This window comes from Haematobia irritans, chromosome 3, assembly GCF_050003625.1.
Source record: "Haematobia irritans isolate KBUSLIRL chromosome 3, ASM5000362v1, whole genome shotgun sequence".
Taxonomy (NCBI): Eukaryota; Metazoa; Arthropoda; class Insecta; order Diptera; family Muscidae; genus Haematobia; species Haematobia irritans.
The window spans coordinates 197,865,163-197,888,595 of record NC_134399.1 but is presented as its reverse complement, the minus strand read 5'-3'; the positions used below and the strand labels follow the sequence as shown (position 1 = coordinate 197,888,595).

Here is a 23,433-nt window from a genome sequence, read left to right as displayed (position 1 = left end):
TGGTCATCAAAGCCAACACTCAACCAGACCAGTAAATGTGGTTTTATGCTTTATTTGAGTCCTTTTCAGTAGCCTTCGACAAACAAATAACCTCAGGCCTAGTTAACAATCTGACCGGCAGTTAATTTGTTTCACCATACAATGTTGTTGCCTTTGGTCTCGTGCTCTCTCGCTCCCTCTCTCTGGTGGCTGTTTAACTTTGGTTTCCTTCCGTTGGGAAGTTTGCTTCGCTACCTTCATTCGAACAACAGAAACGTGATTAATTTTGTGATTATTTCGGACCATGTAATGAACCGATTCACAAGTGGTTTATTGATATGCAATGCAATCAGGCTATCTGCTTTGGAGGCATGAGCCCATTAAGAATTTACTAATTAGTTTTTTTTTCTCCATCTCGAAAATGAGTTACGTTTTTATGGAAGGATATTACAAACAGCAGCAACAATAATAAAACTGCGAAAAAGTTTTTATACTGTTTATATTGAATGTAGTTAACATTGTTCATCCATATTTTGCTGAAAACTTAATTTTAACAACATTTTATATTTTTATAGAAATTTTCCACGGATAATATCAAATAATGGGTTGCAACAGTGTTACCAGTATTTTTCTGGCTCTTGTCCCCAAATTATGATGATTTCGTCCCCAAAAATCCCTTATTTAAATTTAAATTCCTCAAAGAAATCCCCAATACTCGTACATTTTGATAAGTTTTTTTTTGTTGAAAAATAAATAAAGAATAAGGCTATGCTGTAGAAAATCAGTAATAATTTAAAAATTAAAAATTTGTCAAATCCAGCAAGCTGCAATAATAAAAAGATTTCGAACCACAAACACCCAGAGAAGGAATACACAGAAAACAATATCACCCAAATATTTCCAATTAAAAAGTTAATTTAAGTTGAATTTTTTTTTTTCAATTAATAAATTAATTGGTACAATTAACTTTTTAATCAAGATAGAAACATTAAGTTAATTAAGTCAATGATTGAAAATTTTAAAATTTTTAGTTAAAAAGTTAATTGATACAATTAACTTTTAATCAAATTCGGAAGACTAAGTCAGTTAAAAAAGTGATGAACATTTTTTTAAATTTTTGATTAAATTTTTTTTTCAAACAATCAATTGTTAATCCAAATAATGCCAATTCAAAATGTAATTGAAAATAGTTACCTTTTTTAATTACTAAATTAATTGAGTTTTGCAATTAAATTTTTAATTGAATCAATTAAAAAATTAATTGAAATTTGGTAATGAAATCAATAAATTTTTTAATCAAAAATTTTTTCTATGCCCAATTAAAATTGTGACGATACTATCATTTTCGTGATTGAAGACATTTCAATTAAAAAATTACTTGGATCAATTAATTTCGTGATTGAATCAGAAAAATTTTTTTTTTGTGTGTATGATCACCTCAAACATGTTTTAAGAGCATCATGTTATTTTTGGATGGTGACCATGTAACATGGTTTTCGCAATCATGTTATTTTCTCGGAAATCATGTATCTGGTTTCGGCAAGCAGGTTATATCTGACGAGAAAATAAGATTTTAGTGACAAACATGTTACATGATCACCATACAAAAATAACATTTTGCTCTCGAAACATTTTTGAGGTGATCATATTCCTTCTCTGCGTGAATGCTGGAAATATTAAAAAGGGTGTACGGTCACCTTGTATTTATACGCGAAAATTTACTTTTAAATAATCAAATGGCAAAATTGGGTGGTAGACACGTTGTCAAAAGTGGTAGAATTCTACCAGAAATTGTAAATTTCTTATTGTTTTATAGATTGGCAGAATTTTTGATAGAGAAATAAAATTTTGACAAAATTTTCTATAGAAATATAATTTTGACAAAATTTTCTATAGAAATAAAATTTTGAAAAAATTTTCTATAAAAATAAAATTTTGACAAAATTTTTTATAAAAATAAAATTTTGACAAAATTTTCTATAAAAATAAAATTTTGACAAAATTTTCTATAAAAATAAAATTTTGACAAAATTTTTTATAGAAATAACATTTTGAGAAAACTTTATAAAGAACTAGAATTTGTAATAAATTAATAAAATAAAATTTTGACAAAATTTTCCACAGAAATATAATTTTGGCAAAATTTTCTATACAAATAAAATTTTGACAAAATTTTCTATAAAAATAAAATTTTGACAAAATTTTCTATAAAAATAAAATTTTGACAAAATTTTTTATAGAAATAACATTTTGACAAAACTTTATAAAGAACTAAAATTTATAATAAATTAATGATTTTGTTTTTTTTTTTTTGGCAAAATTGTCTATAGAAAAAAATTTTTGACAAAATTTTCTACAGATATAAAATTTTGGCAACATTTTCTAAAAAAATAAAATTTTGACAAAATTTTTTATAGAAATAAAATTTTGACAAAATTTTCTATGGAAATAAAATTTTGACAAAATTTTCTTTAGAAATAAAATTTTGTTAAAAAAGATTAAACCGATTTCTCGAAAAATTCCTACAAAAATCCCCAAATTTATGAAAATTCCCCACTAAATCCCAAGTCCCCAACCCAGAAATTTCGTCTCCATTCACAAAAAAATATCCCTAATTTGGGAAAAAATCCCCAATACTGGCAACACTGGGTTGAACAGTTTGCATAATAGAATCACCTAACTAAGATCCATGAAAAGATTAAATTCCTTTTTTAAAACATTGGCCCAATACTAGGTCCCTTTTTCACAATCTCGGTTTAAGAGTGTGCAGAAAAAATACAACCGAAATATTTTAAATTTTTAAGTAGATTGATTGATACTGACAACATAATCAATTAAAAGTTAACTGACACAATTGAAGTATAGTTTCCTTGCCGCCAAATGAGGTTAGCCTACGCTAAGTATTGTGGTAGGCCGTTATTTTAGGCTCACTTTGACTATTCAGCCCATTGTGATGCCAAATGTTGTGAACCTCTCTCTTATCAATGAGTGCTGCCCGATTCTAACTTTAGCTTAATGACAAAGGACTTCCTTTTCCTAGTCCGAACGGCGGTGTGGTAGAAATGAAGGCAGCAATTTCCTTTTTAAGTCGTTCTTGGTTAACGCGTGCTGAGTGTGATGGTAGTTCTCCTGGAATGTGGTTGTTTGCCCCTCCCGGGCTTCAATACTATATAGGTGTACAATTCCGTGATTGGTTTTTGCTGGAATGAACTGTATGTTTTAGTAATCTCCCACAACCGTAAATCAGTATAAAGCTTTCATAATTATTTCTACACAGACACAAATTTCACGAAAATTTTTCCAATTAAAATCTTAATTGAATTTTAAAAAATATTCAATTAATAGTATCAATTAATTTTTTAATTGACTGTCAATTAATTTTTTTTAATTGGTACTATCATTTCTGTAATTGAAGACATTTAAATTAAAAAATTAATTGGATCAATTAATTTCGTGATTGAATCAGAAACAATTTTTTTTTTGTGTACAGGTGAAGTATTTTAAATTACGACAAAAATAAAAAATATGTTAACAAATAAACAAAATGTTTCACTATATTTCTCCTTTAACAATCAGGAGTAAAAGAGACATTTAGAGAAAATAACTCCTCTTTAATTTTGCCTCACAAATCCTTAATTGTAAATACCACTATTAAATAATTTATCAACTCGTTTTGATGAATGTTAATTCTACGATTAGGATGCTACAAGACCACTCACTACATCCATGGCAAATGGGAATAAATGTACAATCAATGTTTCCATTTGGATACCTTTTAATTTTTTTCCTTTTTCCCTCTAATTCTTTCTCCATTTCAGGTTGATTTACGGCACATTGATGAATTGAATGGAACAAATGTGGTCGAAGTTGGAGTGGATCTATCAGAATTTTATACATCTGTGGAATGGGATATTTTAGAAGTACCTGCTGTAAGGTAAGTTCTCTAACGAAACCGGAATACATAGTTTTTTTTCTACACAGAAAAAAAATTTCACGAAAAATTTTCCAATTAAATTTTAATTGTTTTTTTTTTCTACACAGAAAAAAATTTCACGAAAAATTTTCCAATAAAATTTTAATTGAGTTTTAAAAAATATTAAATTAAAAAGTTAATTGAATCAACAAATTTTTTAATTGAAACAAAAATCAATCACGAAAATTAATAGTATCAATTAATTTTTTTATTTGAATCAATTAATTTTTTAATTGAATCAATTAATTTTTTAATTGACCTACAATTAATTTTTTAATTGATACTATCATTTCTGTGATTGAAGACATTTCAATTAAAAATTAGTTGGATCAATTAATTTCGTGATTGAATCAGAAAAATTTTTTTTGTGTGTAGAATGAAATCGTTCGAATTGTATGTCATTGTGCCCTCAATGGATGACGGTATGACATGAACATGGAGATATTTTTCAATATTGCTATGTAATTGGAATGAATTGGTCTTATAATCGCATAAAAGTGTTTTTTGCCCAACCCACTCTCAGGTCATGGCATTTCCAATCGATGAGATAGAGCCATGGGCAATTCGTTGTTTTTCTTTCTATGCGATTTATCGGGCTTCATATCTTTAGGTTCTATCTGCTTTTGGGTTTGACACTCTAAGTGCTGCAGGTAAAATGTAAAAGTGTTGTAAAGCAGGATACTACTACTACTAGATAATAACAGTCCTTCGAGGGAAAAAGGAAGCAGCGATGCTTGTTGTCCTCCTTTTTTTCTTCTCTGACAATTAGTCGATGTGTCACGTAATGTTGCTATCATTTATGTTTGACGCCAAAGATAATCGAGCTTCCTTCAAGCTTGTTCTTCAATTCCGTTTCCACTGCAAATATTGTAAGAGAGAGAGTTGGCCTGGTGTCTGGATGTTTCATTTTTAGTGCTTGCTATTTCGATTTTATACTCTGGATCCCCACAGTACTACTTACCTTCCAATCCGCTCTCTTCTTTGACATCTGTATGGAGCTATTTTTAGTTGATAGGTCAAAAACAAAACAAATGAATACTCACACACACACAAACATATAGGAAAATGTACCCAACAAGCGAAAAACACTATAACAGTGAACACGAATAAAACAAAGTGATAAACAAACTTTAGCTTTGGGGTATGACTTTTTATTATTATCATTAAATTTTCATTAAAACCCAGATATACTCTCAATGATAATGAATGGCCCAGCGAAATGGGCTAAAAAGTACACAAAACAGCCACAAAGCTTCCAACAAAGAAAACGAAAAACAACTCACAGATTTAATGATATCAACATTAAGCCATAAAAGCAATGATTGCATTTCCGAGTAAGATTTCAAAATCAACTACTCCATTATCTGCACTCTCTCTTTCTCTTTCTCTCTGGTGTAATGATAAAGAGTGTGTAGTGTGGCAGTGTTTATAAATGTGTTGTGAATTTCAAATAATATCCCACAGAATATTAATGAGCAAATATTGTGTGTGAGAATAAGAGAGAGAGAGGGAGATAAGTTATTTATTTATTTAAGTCTATGGATTACAATCATTATAGTCTAGCAGAAATAAAACTAATAGCGATTTCGATTGGGAAAAAAGAGGCAACATTCTCGAAATTGATGAAAAAATATGAAGGCAACTATCATAGATTTTAGACCCTGTATCCCTCACAATATTATGAATTAACAATAACTTTGGAATGACACTGTCATTTGGGCGAAAATGCAATGAGGAAAAGAGTAGTGTAACACCAAGGCAACATATTTTTTGTGAATCGAAAACGCCATAAATAAAATCTAAAGCAGATTTAAAATTTTTTAAGAACATTCTAAAGTCCCCATCACGCAAGCTATACCATTTATAAAAGTTTTTTAGTGCTCTCAAATAGCAAAATCACAACAATTTTGAATATTCTATACCATAATCAGTCCAAAGTATAAGACCTTTCTAATGAATACGATACTGGAAATAATGGTCGTAGGTTGGAGTTTTCCTTTCAGAAAAAAGACACCTTCATTTTGTCCGAACAGAGTGTACATTTTTTAAATGCTGCCAACAACCTAAAACAAAAACAAGTAAGGAAAGTCTAAAGTCGGGCGGGGCCGACTATATTATACCCTGCACCACAAGTTTAGGAAAATTAGAGTCAGTTTTACAACTTTTCGACTAAGCCGTGGCGATTTAACAAGGAAAATGTTGGTATTTTGACCGTTTTTGTCGAAATCAGAACCGATTTCAATCAAATTTGGCGCTCATGACTATATTACTAATTGTAGTCCTAGTGCAAAATTTCAACCAAAACTCTGTCTTCTGGGGCCATATAAGTCCATATCGGGCGAAAAATATATATGGAAGCTATATCTAAATCTCAACCGATTTCAATCAAATTTGGCACACTTGACTATACGACTAAGTGTGATGTTTGTACAAAATTTCAAGCAAATCGGTATAAAACTCTGGCTGCTGGGTCCATATTAGTGCATATCGGGCGAAAGATATATATGGGAGCTATATCTAAATCTGAATCGATTTCTTCCAAAATCAATAGGGTTCTATTCTGACCCAAGTTAGGACATGTGCCAAATTTGAAGGCGATTGGACTTAAATTGCGACCTAAACTTTGATCACAAAAATGTGTTCACAGACAGACGGACGGACAGACGGACAGACGGACAGACGGACATGGATATATCGACTCAGGTGCGGTAACGGCTTAAGGTGCGGTAACGGCTGCCGATGGCATGGTAAAGGGTGGTTAAAATTTCAAGGGCCGATGTTGATTTTAAATAAAACACAAACTATTTAGGAAATTATAGTATTTTTATTTTATTATGATATATTGGTATTACTCAATGATGTATGGAATAAAATATCGGCCAAATGGGCGCCGCGACCTCGATGGCACACCTTCATCCGATGGTCCAAATTTTCGATGACGCTGAGGCATAATGGAGGTTCTATGCCGTTAATGTGCCGAATTATCTCATCCTTTAGCTCTTGAATTGTTGCTGGCTTATCGACGTACACCTTTTCTTTCAAATAACCCCAAAGAAAAAAGTCCAACGGTGTCAAATCACATGATCTTGGCGGCCAATTGACATCGCCATTACGTGAGATAACACGGCCATTGAATTTGTTGCGCAAAACAGCCATTGTGTGGCAAGTGGTTCGGGCCATAAAAAGTTCGTTATCATCTCACGATAGCGAACACCATTCACAGTAACTGCCTGACCGGCCTCATTTTGGAAAAAATACGGCCCGATGATGCCGCCAGCCCATAAACCGCACCAAACAGTCACTCTTTGTGGGTGCATTGGTTTTTCGACAATCACTCTTGGATTCTCATTCACCCAAATGCGGTAATTCTGTTTATTGACGAATCCATTGAGGTGAAAATGTGCCTCATCACTGAAGATGATTTTCTTCGAAAATTGATCATCCACTATTGCCATTTAACCATTTAACACTTTATTGGATTGTGTATCTCTCCATGGTTCAAATTGAGTAAGTCTGAAATAGAGAAATGTCAAATCAAATTCGGAAAAAAACTTGGCGTTTAGGTGTGGTTCACATTCAACATCGGCCCTTACAATTTTACCACCCTTTATCTTAAAACCTCCTAATACCGTCTTCTAAATGTAAGTCCATACATGGTATATATTAAATCAAGAAAGATCGATTAAATACGTATATAATTCAGTTTGACAAAATTTTCTATAGAAATAAAATTTTGATAAAATTTTCTATAGAAATAAAATTTTAACAAAATTTTCTATAGAAATAAAATTTTCACAAAATTTTCTATAGAAATAAAATTTTGACAAAATTTTCTATAGAAATAAAATGTTGGTAGATTATTTTTGGCTCGAGTGGCAACCAAGATTATGAACCGATATGGACCAATTTTTGTGTGATTGGGGATCGGCTATAGGTCGATCGGTAGACCGATATGGACCAATTTTGGTATGGTTGTTAGCGGCCATATACTAACACCACGTTCCAAATTTGAACCGGATCGGATGAATTTTGCTCCTCCAAGAGGCTCCGGAGGTCAAATCAAAAAGTGTTCGTGCAAAATTTCAGCCCATCTTCGAATTTCGAACCTGCCTGCTGACAATCAGCACGATTGCTTCATTATTGAAAACTGTAGATATATTACAACAGATAGACGGACATGGTTAAATAGTCTTAGAATTTCTCCCTGATCAAGAATATATATACTGTATATAATCGGAAATCGATATTTCGATGTGTTACAAACGGAATGATAAACTTATTATACCCCCATAACAATTCTATGGGGGTGGGTATAAAAATTTTCAAATGCAACCCAAAAATATGTATGATTTAGATTCCATTTAGATCTTCAGCCAAACAAACAAAATCGGTTTCAGAACATCCAAGCAAAAAAATTGGAAAGTTGTTCTAAAGGCAGAACTTTAAAAGCACTTCCAAAAGTGTTCTCCCACAGATGTTCTTTATTTTAACTACACAGGAAGTTCTTTTAATTAAATTTTTTATAACTCGTTTTTTTCATATTTTTAATGGGTAATTTTAACTTGTATTGTTTCAAGTAGGCAATTAAAAAAATTGTACAAATTATTTAAATTTCGTCGAAAAAATACTACATCCATTCTAGAAAAATTGCAAATTTTTATTTTAATATTTGAAGTCGAACGGTTCAGACAAGTGTTAGAATGCGTTAAAAATCATAAAAAATTCTAATTATAATTTTAACTTGTATTGTTTCAAGTAGGTAATTATTTAAATTTCGTCGAAAAAATACTACATCCATTGCACTTTTTTTTAATATTTAAATATATGAAGTCGAACGGTTCAGACAAGTGTTAGTTAGAATACGTTAAAAATCATAAAAAATTATGCAAAAATATTTATTTGGCAAAATATCACAGAATTCGGAACACACCTTAAGAAGTGATGGGATGGGATTTGGTGCAATGTCTGTTGAAATAGTGAACATCCTTCCAAGTCCATGTTAAATTCATTGCTCCCGCGTCGATTTTTCACCACTTCCGGATCCTAAATTAACATTTTCACTACTTTTTTTAGTGGGAAAGAAAGTACAAAATTATTGGTCAGTGTGAAATTCTAAGATGATATAGAAAACTTGCGGATTGTAAGTCTTCTGTTGTAATTACGCTGGAACTTTGTCGATTTTATATTTCGGTATTGGGCAACCCTAGTGTAGCAATCTGACACGTACTCAGAACGTTTTGACATGCCTTTTATGTAATGTCAATTTTCCCTGAAGTAAAGAAAAAAGTTTTTGATTTTAAGAAATAATCTTTAAATTGACTGAACTAATCTTAAAATTTTGAGCATAAATTTAAAGCTACAAAGCCTCCTAAAAAATGACTTTATTTTAAAGAATTCGCATCTTTGGCTCAGAATCAATACCAAAATCTTTAAGAAAAGGTCAACATTTTTGGATCCAAGGGTAAGATTTAATTTGAGATTGGTGCATCCAGATTTAAAAATTTTTTATCCGCAATATCTTTAATCAACTGTAATATTTGTATTGTAGAATATCATGAGTTCATCAATTCTCTCTATATCTACCCTTCGGTATATATGCCCTAATCTTTTCGCTCTGCTCTATAACAATGTTTACATATTTTACTCCATCAGCCAATATAATAAATTCAATTTATAAATCAGCATAATTTAATAATAACATTTGGTGTAATAATTCAATAGAATGCTATCTAATATCATATCAAAAATACAACGGATGCGGAAGTTCCTTTCACAGACATACGGGTATATGTAGAGCATCTTGCGTACAGATTTTGTCGCATTATTTCATTGGCCAATATCCTTCCTTCTCGAATACTTCGAAATTTGCCATTTAACCTAAAAGATCAGATTACTCATGGATTACATATTTATGATTTATTGGATTACGCTTCACTGTTTTTTTTTTTTCCTGCAGAGTTCAAAGACCTTTTTCTCGATGCCGTATTGCGAGATGCTGTTCTCTTTAGCAGTGAAATGACGATGGCATTAAATCAAGCCAATACACCTGATACCAAGAATGCGCATCATGCGTAACAGAAGAAAATCCATGACAAAATCCCAAAAATGTATGTATGCCCTCCAAGCGTATCCTCGAAATGGATTTATTACACTTTTTTCTGGTCTACGTAAGATTTTATTGCTTAGAGTTTCTGGTTTCGGATACGCGCGACATTAGCTATCTCAGTGACGGCAAACAATGATATCCTATGACCACCACCACCACCACCAGCAACAACCATCAGCATTAAGGCGGTGAAAGTTAGATTCCAAAGGCCAAAAATTGTAATGACATCTGCCTGGCGTTTGCTATTTTTAACCTTCCTTTCTAACGTTGGCTGTCAACCGAATAGTAACATTGTTAGCCTTTCATGGTGGACTTTTGTGATCCTTTTTTACTTGGAAGGTGTGTGTATGTGTGTGAGCATCTAAGCTTGGTGGCCACATGATAACAGTAGGATGAAATTTCTTAAATTTAGAAAATAAATATTTATACATTTCAACTTAAGAATATCATTTTAGGACGATTGAATTTGAAATTTTGAGCTAATTAATAAATTTAAATTTGCAATGAGTCCACATTTTTCTGTGTCTTAGCCAACCATTTTAGGACTACTATTAGCCAACCCCATGGTATTCTCACGCACTATGAAATTGAAGATTTTTAGAGGTATAGTAACAGGGAATCTGAACCCCTATCAACACCCAGAAGTCGACGCGATAGACAAACAGTGTCTTTGGCAATATTTCTCAGGGCCGGCTCCTGAGCACGGTTGCCACAGTTTAGAATTTTACCAAAAATTGTACATTTTTAACTGTTTGGCTGAATTCTTGATGTTTTGGTAGATTTTGCACAATATTCCTCTCCATTAAGAGGTACTTCAATTTTCTATAGAAATAAAATTTTGCAAAAATTTTATAAAGAAATAAAATTTTGCAAAAAAAAAATTTCTTTAAAAATAACATTTACACAAATTTTCTATAGAAAATACGTTTCAAAAAATGTCTATAAAAATAAAATTTTCCAAAAATTTTCTTTAGAAATTTACTTTAATAAAATAAAATTTTCCAACAATTTTCTATAAAAATTTAATTTTGCAAAAATTCTCAATAGCAATAAAATTTTGCAAACATTTTCTTTAGAAATAAGATTTTGCAAGAATTTTATTTAGAAATAAAATTTGCAAAAAATTCTTAATACAAAATATTAAAAAAAAAATTCTACAGAAATACAATTTTGACAAATTTTTCTATAGAAATAACATATTGACTAAATTTTAAATAAAATTTTCCAAAAATTTTCCATAAAAATTTAATTTTGCAAAAATTCTCAATAGCAATAAAATTTTGCAAACATTTTCTTTAGAAATAAGATTTTGCAAGAATTTTATTTAGAAATAAAATTTGCAAAAATTTTTAATAAAAAATATTAAACAAAAAAATTCTACAGAAATAAAATTTTGACAATATTTTTTATAGAAATAAAATTTTTTCTGAAGAATAAAAGTTTGCAAAAATTTTCCTAAATAAATAAAAAATAAATTTTCTATCAAAATTAGATTTCACAAAAAATGTCTATAGAAATTAAATTTTGCAAAAATTTTCTATAAAAAGACGGTCGGAGCCGACTATATTATACCCTTCACCACTATATAGACAAACATTTGTGTTACCATCTCCACTACTTAAAATTTGCAGGGAGCTATATAAAAGTTGGCATTTCCAGATACAAATACTTTTAATGGAAACAATTTTTTGTACTTCTACAAAAACTCTAGAATTAAAATTTAAATCGGCTAACGCCCTGAGATGAAACATAATGTTAGTAAAAAATATGGAAAATATGAAGCGAGAGAAATGTTAATGCAATTGTACAAAAGAGATTTATGATTTTTCAGGCGATACATATGTATTCGAGATATAGGACAATTAGAGTAATATTTACAATTTTTGCTACTAAGCAGTGGCGATTTTACAAGGATATTGGTTAGATCTCGCCAAGATATGTGGTCAAGTGTGGGTTGTGATATATTATTTGGTCTAGTCGGGCGACTTGGAGCCTTATTTAAAACTCATCCGTTCTGTGGAAATTTTGGCATTGCAGTGTGTAGGATATGGCTAAGATATGGGGAAATAATCATAGAATTTTGTGTAAAGTGTGAGAATTTTGGCCATATTTGCATTCTCTGAGGAAACAAACCAGTCAATTGGAGGAAAATCCCATTGAAAATGGGTCTAAAATATGAAACAGTCTACCATATTTCCCCAACTCTGGTGTACGTATATATGGGAGCTATATACAATCTGAACCAATTTTGACTAAATTTGACATGCATAGTTAGAATAATAATTCTGCTATCTATGCGAAATTTCACGTAAATGGGAGTATAACTTTGGCTCCCCTTGTCACATGAGTGCAAATCGGACGGGAGATTTATATGGGAGCCATATCTAAATCGGAACCGATTTCAACCAAATTTGCCACAATTACCTATACTACTAAACGTACTCCTTGTGCGAAGTTTGAACCAAATCACGGCAAAACCCTGGATTTTGAGGCCATATAAGTTCAAATCGGACGAAATATATATATGGGAGCTATATCTAAATCTGAATCGATTTTGACCATATTTGGCACATACAATAGTACCGTTAAAAATACCGCTTGTGCAAAATTTGAAGTAAGTCAGGGCAAAACTCTGGCTTTTTAGACCATATAAGTCCAAATCGGGCGAAAGATATATATGTGAGCTATATCTAAATCTGAACCGATTTAACCAAAATTTGACACACTTAACGATGCTATTAAACGTACCCCTTGTGCAAAATTTGAAGCAAATCACGGCAAAACTCTGGCTTTTGTGGCCATATAAGTTCAAATCGGACGAAAGATATATATGGGAGCTATATCTAACTTTTAACCGATTTCAATCAAATTTACCAAGCATTGGTAGAATGTCAATATTACCCTCTGTGTGAAATTTCACGAAGATCGGTAGTAAACTTTGGTCTCTGTGGTCATATGAGTCTAAATCGGACGAAAGATATATATGGGAGCTATATCTAAATCTGAACCGATTTGGCTGATATTTTGCAAATTTTTCGAGACTCATAAAATATTCGGATATACTGAATTTGAAGAACATCGGTTGATAAACACGCTAACTATGACCACATCGGGGATAAATATATATGGCAGCTATATCTAAATCTGAACCGATTTTTATCCAAAACCAATAGCGATTGTCTCTGTCCCAAGAATCGGCCCTATGCCATATTTGAGGACGATCGGACTTAAATTGCGAGCTGTACTTTGTGCACAAAATTACATATACAGCCAGACGGACGGACAGACAGACAGACAGACGGACATCGCTAAATCGACTCAGAATTTAATTCTAAGTCGATCGGTATACTAAAAGATGGGTCTATGACCACTATTTCTTGGCGTTACATACAAATGCACAAACTTATTATACCCTGTACCACAGTAGTGGTGAAGGGTATAATAAAGTTTTGCAAAAATTTTCTATGGAAATAGAATTTTGCAAACAAAATCTCTGGAAACAAAATTTTGCAAAAATTTTCTATGGAAATAAAACTTTGCAAACATTTTCTTTAGAAATAAAATTTGCACAAATTTTCTACAGAAATTAAATTTTGCAAGAATTTCATATAGAAATAAAATTGTTAATAAACAAATTGTTAATAAAAAATATTTTGAAAATGAAATTTTGCAAAAATTTTTTATAGAAATTAAATTTTACAAAAATTTTCTATAAAAATAAAATTCTAACAAAATTTTCTATAGCAATAAAATTTTGACAAAATTTTCTATAGAAATACAATTTTGACACAATTTTCTATTGAAATAAAATTTCGACAAGATTTTCTATAGAAATAAAATTTTCTATAGAAATAAACTTTTACAAAACTTTTGTATAGAAATAAAATTTTGACAAAATTTTCTATAGAAATAAAATTTTGCTAAGATTTATGGATATGCAGTTTTTAAAAAATTTTCTATGAATATAAAGTTTTTACAAAATTTTCGTAGAAATAAAATTTTGCAAAATTTCTGTAGAAATAGTTTTGGAAAAATTTTCTATGGAAATAAAAGTTTGCAAAAATTTTCTTTATAAATAACATTTACACAAATTTTATAAAGAAAATCCGATTCACAAAAATTTTCTATAGAAATAAAATTGTACTTCAATAAAATAAAATTTAGTTTTGCAAAAACTCTCAATAGCAATACAATTTTGCAAACATTTCCTTTAGAAATAAGATTTTGCAAGAATTTTATTTAGAAATAAACTTTGCAAAAACTTTTAATAAAAATATTTAAAAAAAATTCTACTGAAATAAAATTTTGACAAACAACAACAGTTTTCTATAGAAATAAAATTTTCCAACAATTTTCTATAAAAATTTAATTTTGCAAAAATTTTCAATAGCAATAAAATTTTGCAAACATTTTCTTTAGAAATAAAATTTTGCAAGAATTTTTTTCATAAATAAAATTTGCAAAAATTTTTAATAAAAAATATTAAACAAAAAAATTCTACAGAAATACAATTTTGACAAAATTTTCTATAGAAATAAAATTTTTTCTGAAGAATAAAAGTTTGCAAAAATTTTCCTTAATAAATAAAAAATAAATTTTCTATTGAAATTAAATTTCACCAAAAATGTCTATAGAAATTAAATTTTGCAAAAATTTTCATTAAAAATAAAGTTTTGCAAAAATTTTCTATGGAAATAGAATTTTGCAAAAAATTTCTGGAAACAAAATTTTGCAAAAATTTTCTATGGAAATAAAAGTTTGCAAACATTTTCTTTAGAAATAAAAATTTGCACAAATTTTCTACAGAAATTAAATTTTGCAAGAATTTTATATAGAAATAAAATTGTTAATAAAAAATATTTTGAAAATTAAATTTTGCAAAAAAATTTTATAGAAATAAATTTTTACTATAGAAAATAGCCATAAAATTTTGACAAAATTTTCTATAGAAATACAATTTTGACAAAATAAAATGTTTACAAAATTTTCAATAGAAATAGAATTTTGACAAAATTTTCTATAGAAATAAAATTTTGACAAAATTTTCCAAAGAAAAAAAATTTTGATAAAATTTTCTATAGAAATAAAATTTTGACACAATTTTCTATAGAAATAAAATTTTGACAAAATTTTCTAAAGAAATAAAATTTTGACAAAATTTTCTATAGAAATAAAAGATTGATAAAATTTACTATAGAAATTAGATTTTAATAAAATTTTCTATGAAAAAAAATTCTATAGAAATAAAATTTTGCAACAATTCTCTATAAAAATACAATTTTGCAAAAATTTTGTATAGAAAAAAAATTGCAAAAATTTTCTATCGAAAAAAAAATTGCAAAAATTTTCTATAGAAATAAAAATTTACAACAAATTTCTATGAAAATAAAAATATGCAAAAATTGTCTATTGAAATAAAAACAAAAAAAAACAACAATAATTTCAAAAATTTTCAATAGAAATAAAACTTTGAAAAAATTGTCTACGTAAATAAAATGTTGAAAGAATATTCTATAGACATAAAATTTTAATAAAATTTTCTACAAATTCAATATAAAACATTTCTTTCGAATATTTTTTTATGCTAAAAGTTGTTTAACAACTTTAATATAAGTTTTGTTTTTTAATTCCGTAGGTTTTTGGTAAAATTCCCCATTTTGTGGGTTTTTTTTTAATAAATTTAAAATCAATTTATTTCCGCTTGCTAAAGTTGTATTTAGTACCGTGTTTTTTAGACAAGGAGCAGCTAAAGCTATTTGTTTTCTTTAAACGAAATTTCTTTAATCCTGTTTGAGTTTGAATAGCTTGAATGTGTAAGTTGCTTGTGCGTTGATAGTTTTTGCGATATTTGTGTGTTGATGACAATAAGAACTACATAACCCAGTGTACGCTCACTAAAATGGAAATTTTGCCATGACCACCCCACTGTGTAACGACAATTTCGAGAAATATGAAAAAAAGGAAATCAAAGTGTTTGTGTTTTTTCTTATGTTTACCAGTTTTGAATAGCAGGCCAAACACTGAGTTGGTCCCAATTGAGCTTACTGACTCGACTTGTAGTTATTTCAATTTTTTCTTGACATAGGTTTACTTAACATTTTGTGCACTTTTGAGGTTTGAGGTTTCGTGGTCCATTTTACTTACATCTACACACACTTGGACACATTTCTACATCTTACCGCACATGCATACGACCATAGGGTTTTTGATTTATTTATTATTATTCGCATATAAATTATATCCAAAGACTTCTCTCACACATACAGACATACACTCGCAGCTATTTTCATATTTTTACACACACACAGCAATTTTAACACATACATCGTCATAATATGAGTTAGCTTACACATCCCAGCAAAAAATCTCATTACTAAAAAATCTTGGCATTACCAACATCAAAATTGTAAGCGTGCTGATACATGCACAAAAAAAATTATTTGATACAATCACGAAATTAATTGATCCAATTAATTTTTTAAAAGAAATGTCTTCAATCACAGAAATGATAGTATCAATTAAAAAAATAATTGAAAGTCAATGAAAGGATTAATTGATCCAGTTAAAAAATTAATTGATACTATTAATTTTTGTGACTGATTTTTGTTTTAATTAAAAAATTGTTGAATCAATTACTTTTTTAATTGAATATTTTTTAATACTCAATTAAGACTTTAATTGGAAATTTTTTCTTAAAATATTTTTCTGTGTGGGGAACAAATGCACTTTGGGAGAAATAAAAAACGAACGGGATCCATGAAATATGGCACCAAAATGAAAACGAAATATAGCTCCATGAAATATATCCCCATTTCATCATATGAAATAAAACCCCAAAATATGAAAAATTACCCCAAATATGTAAGAAATAAAGCCCCAGTATTGTTAGTAGAAACCAACTAATTCACAATTTATAAAAAAAGTCCTATTTTAACAAGAAAAATTTATTTCATTACATTCAAATGACGGTATGAAAATGATCCCCAGGATCCAAATGAAATAGGGTCCAAAAGTGGTCAACGTTTTATAATCAACAGTTGTAACTAGAAATAAAAAGTTTTCAATAGAAATAAATTTTGAAAAAATTTTTGATAGAAATAAAATTTTGACAAAATTTTCTATAGAAATAAAATTTTGATAAAATTTACTATTGAAATAAAATTTGATAAAATTTTCTATAGAAATAATACATTTTGACAAAATTTTCTATAGAAATAAAATTTTGATAAAATTTACTATTGAAATAAAATTTGATAAAATTTTCTATAGAAATAAAATTTTGACAAAATTTTCTATAGAAATAAAATTTTGACAACATTTCTATAGAAAAAAAAATTTTGACAAAATTTTCTATAGAAATAACATTTTGACAAAATTTTCTATAGAAATAAAATTTTAATAAAATTTTCTATTGAAATAAAATTTGATAAAATTTTCTATAGAAATAAAATTTGATGAAATTTTCTATAGAAATAAAATTTTGAAAAAATTTTCTTTAGAAATAAAATTTTGACAAAATTTTCTACAGAAAACATTTTGACAACATTTTTTATAAAAATAAAATTTGACAAATATTTCCATAGAAATAAAATTTTGAAAAAATTTTCTATAGAAATAAAATTTTGAAAAATTTTTCTTTAGAAATAAAATTTTGACAAAATTTCCTATAGAAAAAATTTTGACAAAATTTTGTACAGAAAACATTTTGACAACATTTTTTATAAAAATAAAATTTGACAAATATTTCCATAGAAATAAAATTTTGACAAAATTTTCTATAGAAATAAAATTATACAAAATTTATTATAGAAATAAAATTTTGACAAAATTTTCTATAGAAATAAATTTTTCACAAAATTTTCTATAGAAATAAAATTTTGACAACATTTTCTATAAAAATAAAATTTTGACAAAATTTTCTATAGGAATGAAATTTTGACAAAATTTTCTATAGAAATAACATTTTGACAACATTTTCTATAGAAATGAAATTTTGACAAAATTTTCTATAGAAATAAAATTTTAATAAAATTCACTATTGAAATAAAATTTGATAAAATTTTCTATAGAAATAAAATTTGATAAAATTTTCTATAGAAATAAAATTTTGAAAAAATTTTCTTTAGAAATAAAATTTTGACAAAATTTTCTACAGAAAACATTTTGAAAAAATTTTCTATAGAAATAAAATTTTGAAAAAATTTTCTTTAGAAACAAAATTTTGACAAAATTTCCTATAGAAAAAATTTTGACAAAATTTTGTACAGAAAACATTTTGACAACATTTTTTATAAAAATAAAATTTGACAAATATTTCCATAGAAATAAAATTTTGATAAAATTTTCTATAGAAATAAAATTATACAAAATTTATTATAGAAATAAAATTTTGACAAAATTTTCTATAGAAATAAATTTTTCACAAAATTTTCTATAGAAATAAAATTTTGACAACATTTTCTATAAAAATAAAATTTAGACAAAATTTTCTATAGGAATGAAATTTTGACAAAATTTTCTATAGAAATAACATTTTGACAAAATTTTCTATAGAAATGAGATTTTGACAAAATTTTCTATAGAAATAAAATTTTAATAAAATTTACTATTGAAATAAAATCTGATAAAATTTTCTATAGAAATAAAATTTGATGAAATTTTTTATAGAAATAAAATTTTGAAAAAATTTTCTTTAGAAATAAAATTTTGACAAAATTTTCTTCAGAAAACATTTTGATAACATTTTTTACAAAAATAAAATTTGACAAATATTTCCATAGAAATAAAATTTTGAAAAAATTTTCTATAGAAATAAAATTTTGAAAAAATTTTCTTTAGAAATAAAATTTTGACAAAATTTCCTATAGAAAAAATGTTGACAAAATTTTGTACAGAAAACATTTTGACAACATTTTTTATAAAAATAAAATTTGACAAATATTTCCATAGAAATAAAATTTTGACAAAATTTTCTATAGAAATAAAATTATACAAAATTTATTATAGAAATAAAATTTTGAGAAAATTTTCTATAGAAATAAATTTTTCACAAAATTTTCTATAGAAATAAAATTTTGACAACATTTTCTATAAAAATAAAATTTTGACAAAATTTTCTATAGGAATGAAATTTTGACAAAATTTTCTATAGAAATAACATTTTGACAAAATTTTCTATAGAAATGAAATTTTGACAAAATTTTCTATAGAAATAAAATTTTGACAAAATTTTTTATAAAAATAAAATGTTGACAAAATTTTCTATAAAAATAAAATTTTGACAAAATTTTCTATAGAAATAAAATTTTGAAAAAATTTTCTACAGAAATAAAATTTTGACAAAATTTTCTATAGAAATAAAATTTTGACAAAATTTTCTATGGAAATAAAATTTTCACAAAATTTTCTATAAAAATAAAATTTGAATTTCTATGGAAAAAAAGTTTTGACAATTTTTTATTCCAATCCCTTTATAAATATTTTGGCTTAATTTCATTTTCTCTTTGGGGCTTTTTTCAATGGGGTTCTATTTCGTGGAGCCCAAAAAATGTTGCTATGAACATGTGATTTATAGCAGCCATAGCTAACCGGTGATGATAAGTCATTATTTCCCCCCAAAGGTAATGCTAAGAGTATGCCATAACGGCTCTTGGTAAGCAGCTGTTTTATCACAAATACTTACCATATTTGTGCTGGGATGCTACACATATGAATGTTACTGCATGTGAAGTGTTGGGATATTTGATCTTTTCGATGCCGGTTCAGCTTCTCATACTTCGTCTAGGATATTCAATGCTATGCTTGTCCTTAAAGCTCTTTGCCATATTGCCTGCCTGTTTGGTGTCAGCCTGATTGCCTTTTCTGCTTCTTGTTTCAATATTTTGTTGTTCTTGGTCGTTGTCATCGCCGAATGGCAGTGAGTTAGCACAGCGGCACAAGGGTTCTTCTTTTTTTTTTGGTTTATTTCGATGCGTTTTATTGGCAATATGTTGTCGGCAGAACCCTTGGGGCACTTATCATAGCATGGATTCTTCTTTGATTTTTTTCCTCTTCGTCGTCGTCAATAACGTGTCCCTCTCCAGATCCTTTAGTTTGTTTGAGGTCCTTTGGAACATTCTTTTGATGTTAACAATATGACCTACATTGAGTTAGTCTTATAAGTAGAGGGCAAAAACACAAGGAAACATTGTGAAATGCCTTCCTATAGACACACTCAACCTCTCCTCCAGTTACAATGGAGTGGGTCGTGACCTATTTGGATTTTCCCTTTCGTCACGTAAGGGAGAAAATGTGTTAAATTTTTTCGTTAACATGAAAAATGACAGTTTAAAATAATATTTTTAACCGTTTGACAGGATGACAGTGTCACATCTGATAGTGCACATTGACATGTGATGCCAATGAGAATGGGGAATTACCAAGTTAAAAGAATATTCTCAAGGTCCAATCGTAAGAAGTGGCATTATGATTGGGTCATGTACAAGGTAACAGTACACGTTGGTTGATATTTAATGCAACAAATAAAAGCGCTAAATGTTCTATTTTTTAACATCAACTTTTAGACTCCGCTACCTTTGGCACAAATTATGGCCTTGAAACGACCTTACTCTCCAACATGTCCCAGGCACAAAAGTCCACCGGATTGAGATCCGCCATTGTGCATACTCCTTTTATTTTTGATTGACGCATGCTGAGTTGTGTTGGAATGTCCATGGTCCATGGGCGCGGTGTACAGTTTGAATTTAAGTTAACTTTTCTTGAGTGTAGTTTAGCCTATTTTGGAACTATCTACAAACGAAAAACTTGCCATCCAAATCATATCTGTTGCAATACAATGTTACAAGTGTTAATGAAGTTACACCCAGAAAAAAAACATAAAAATTTGATGTTGGTATTTTCCATATTTCCATTTTTTGAGGTCGTACACACGGTTAACACTGTTGGTAGAATTCTACCAAAATTGTAGATTTCTTCAATGAAGAGGTACTTTAATTTTCTATAGAAATAAAATTTTGACAAAGTTTTTTTATAGAATTAAAACTTTGACAAAATTTTCTATAGAAATAAAACGTTGGCAAAATTTTCTATAGAAATAAAATGTTGATAAAAACTTCTATCGAAATATAATTTTGACAAACTTTTTTATAGAAATAAAATTTTGACAAAATTTTCTATAGGGATACAATTTTGACAAAATTTCCATTGAGATAAAATGTTGACAAAATTTTCTATAGAAATAAAATTTTGATAAAATCTTCTATAGAAATAAAATGTTGACAAAGTTTTTTATGGAAATAAAATTTTGACAAAATTTTCTATAGAAATAAAAATTTGATAAAATCTACTATAAAAAAAAAATTTTGACAAAATTTTCTATAGTAACAAAATTTTGAAAAAAAAATTCTATAGAAATATAATTTTTACAAAATTTCTGTGAGAAATAAAATTTTGACAAAATGTTCTATAAAGATAAAATTTGGATAAAATCTTCTATAGAAATAAAATTTTAACAAAATTTCTTATAAAAATAAAATTTTGACAAAATTTTCTATAGAAATAAAATTTTGATAAAATCTTGTAATAAAATTTTGACAAAATTGTCTGTAGTAATAAAATTTTGATAAAATCTATAGAAAACAAGTATAAACGGCCGTAAGTTCGGCCAGGCCGAATCTTATGTACCCACCACCATGGATTGCGTAGAAACTTCTACGAAAGACTGTCATCCACAATAGAATTACTTGGGTTGTGATATCTTAAATCGTTTTCTAAATTGTCAATTAGTCCATACGTGGTATATATTAGACAAAAAGGTATGTAAGTCTACAAATAATTACGAGTCGATATGGACTTTTGCACGGTACGTAGGGGCCAGAATTGAAATATTGGGGTCGCTTATATGGGGGCAATATATAATTATTGATATGGACCAATTTTTGTGTGATTGGGGATCGATTTATCTGAGGGCTATATATAACTATAGACCGATATGGACCTAGTTAGGCATGGTTGTTAACGGGCATATTCTAGCACAATGTACCAAATTTCAACTGACTCGGATGAAATTTGCTCCTCCAAGAGGCTCAAAACCAAATCTCGATCGGTTTATATGGGGGCTATATATGATTATGGACTGATATGGACCACTTTTGGCATGATTGTTAAATATCATATACTACCACCACGTACAAAATTCTCCAAAAGGCACCGGAGGTCAAATCTGGGGATCGGTTTATATGGGGGCTATATATAATTATGGACTGATATGAACCAATTCCTGCATGGTTGTTGGATACCATATACTAACATCACGTACCAAATTTCAACCAAATCGGATGAGTTTTGCTCTTCCAGGGGGCTCCGGACGTCAAATCTGGGGATCGGTTTATATGGGGCCTATATATAATTATGGACCGATTTCGATTTTTGCATGGGTGTTTGAGGCCATATATTAACACCACGTACCAAATTTCAACTGAATCAGATGAATTTTGGTCTTCCAAGAGGCTCCGGAGGTCAAATCTGGTGATCGGTTTATATGGGGGCTATATATAATTATGGACCGATTTCGACCAATTTTTGCATGGCCATTAGAGACCATATACTTACACCATGTTTCAATTTTCAACCGGATCGGATGAAATTTGCTTCTCTTAGAGGCTCCGCATACCAAATCAGGGGATCGGTTTATATGGGGGCTATATATAATTATTGACCGATGTGGACCAATTTTTGCATAGTTGTTAGAGACCATATACTAACACCATGTACCACATTTCAGCCGGATCGGATGAAATTTGCTTCTCTTAGAGGCTCCGAAAGCAATATCGGGGGATCGGTTTATATGAAATTTGCTTCTCTTAGAGGGTCTGCAAGCCAAATTTCCGTTTATATGGAGGCTATACGTAAAAGTGGACCGATATGGCCCATTTGCAATACCATCCGACCTACATCAATAACAACTACTTGTGCCAAGTTTCAAGTCAATAGCTTGTTTCGTTCGGAAGTTAGCGTGATTTCAACAGACGGACGGACGGACGTACATGCTCAGATCACAGAATATGGGGTCTTAGAGCAATATTTCGATGTGTTACAAACGGAATGACAAAGTTAATATACCTAATATCCTATGGTGGAGGGTATAAAAATGTTGACAAAATTTCTTAATGAAATAAAATTTTGATAAAATTTTCTATAGAAATATAATTTTCACAAAATTTCTTATAGAAATATAATTTTGACAAAATGTTCTATAGAAATACAATTTTGGTAAAATCTTCTATAGAAATATAATTTTGACAAAATATCTTATCGAAATAAAATGTTGACAAATTTTTCTATAGAAATAAAATTTTCATAAAATCTTCTATAGAAA

At 28.6% G+C, this 23,433-nt stretch overlaps 1 protein-coding gene across 1 annotated transcript in view; it reads left to right on the top strand.

Annotated features, from left to right (window-relative positions):
* The window catches only part of nAChRalpha3 (nicotinic Acetylcholine Receptor alpha3), a 72,716-nt gene that overhangs the window by 30,836 nt on the left and 18,447 nt on the right, over positions 1 to 23,433 (top strand). Inside the window, exon 4 of the mRNA XM_075301989.1 lies at positions 3,798 to 3,913. Within this exon, the coding sequence (XP_075158104.1) occupies positions 3,798 to 3,913 (116 nt within the window). The remainder of the gene's footprint in view (positions 1 to 3,797; positions 3,914 to 23,433) is intronic.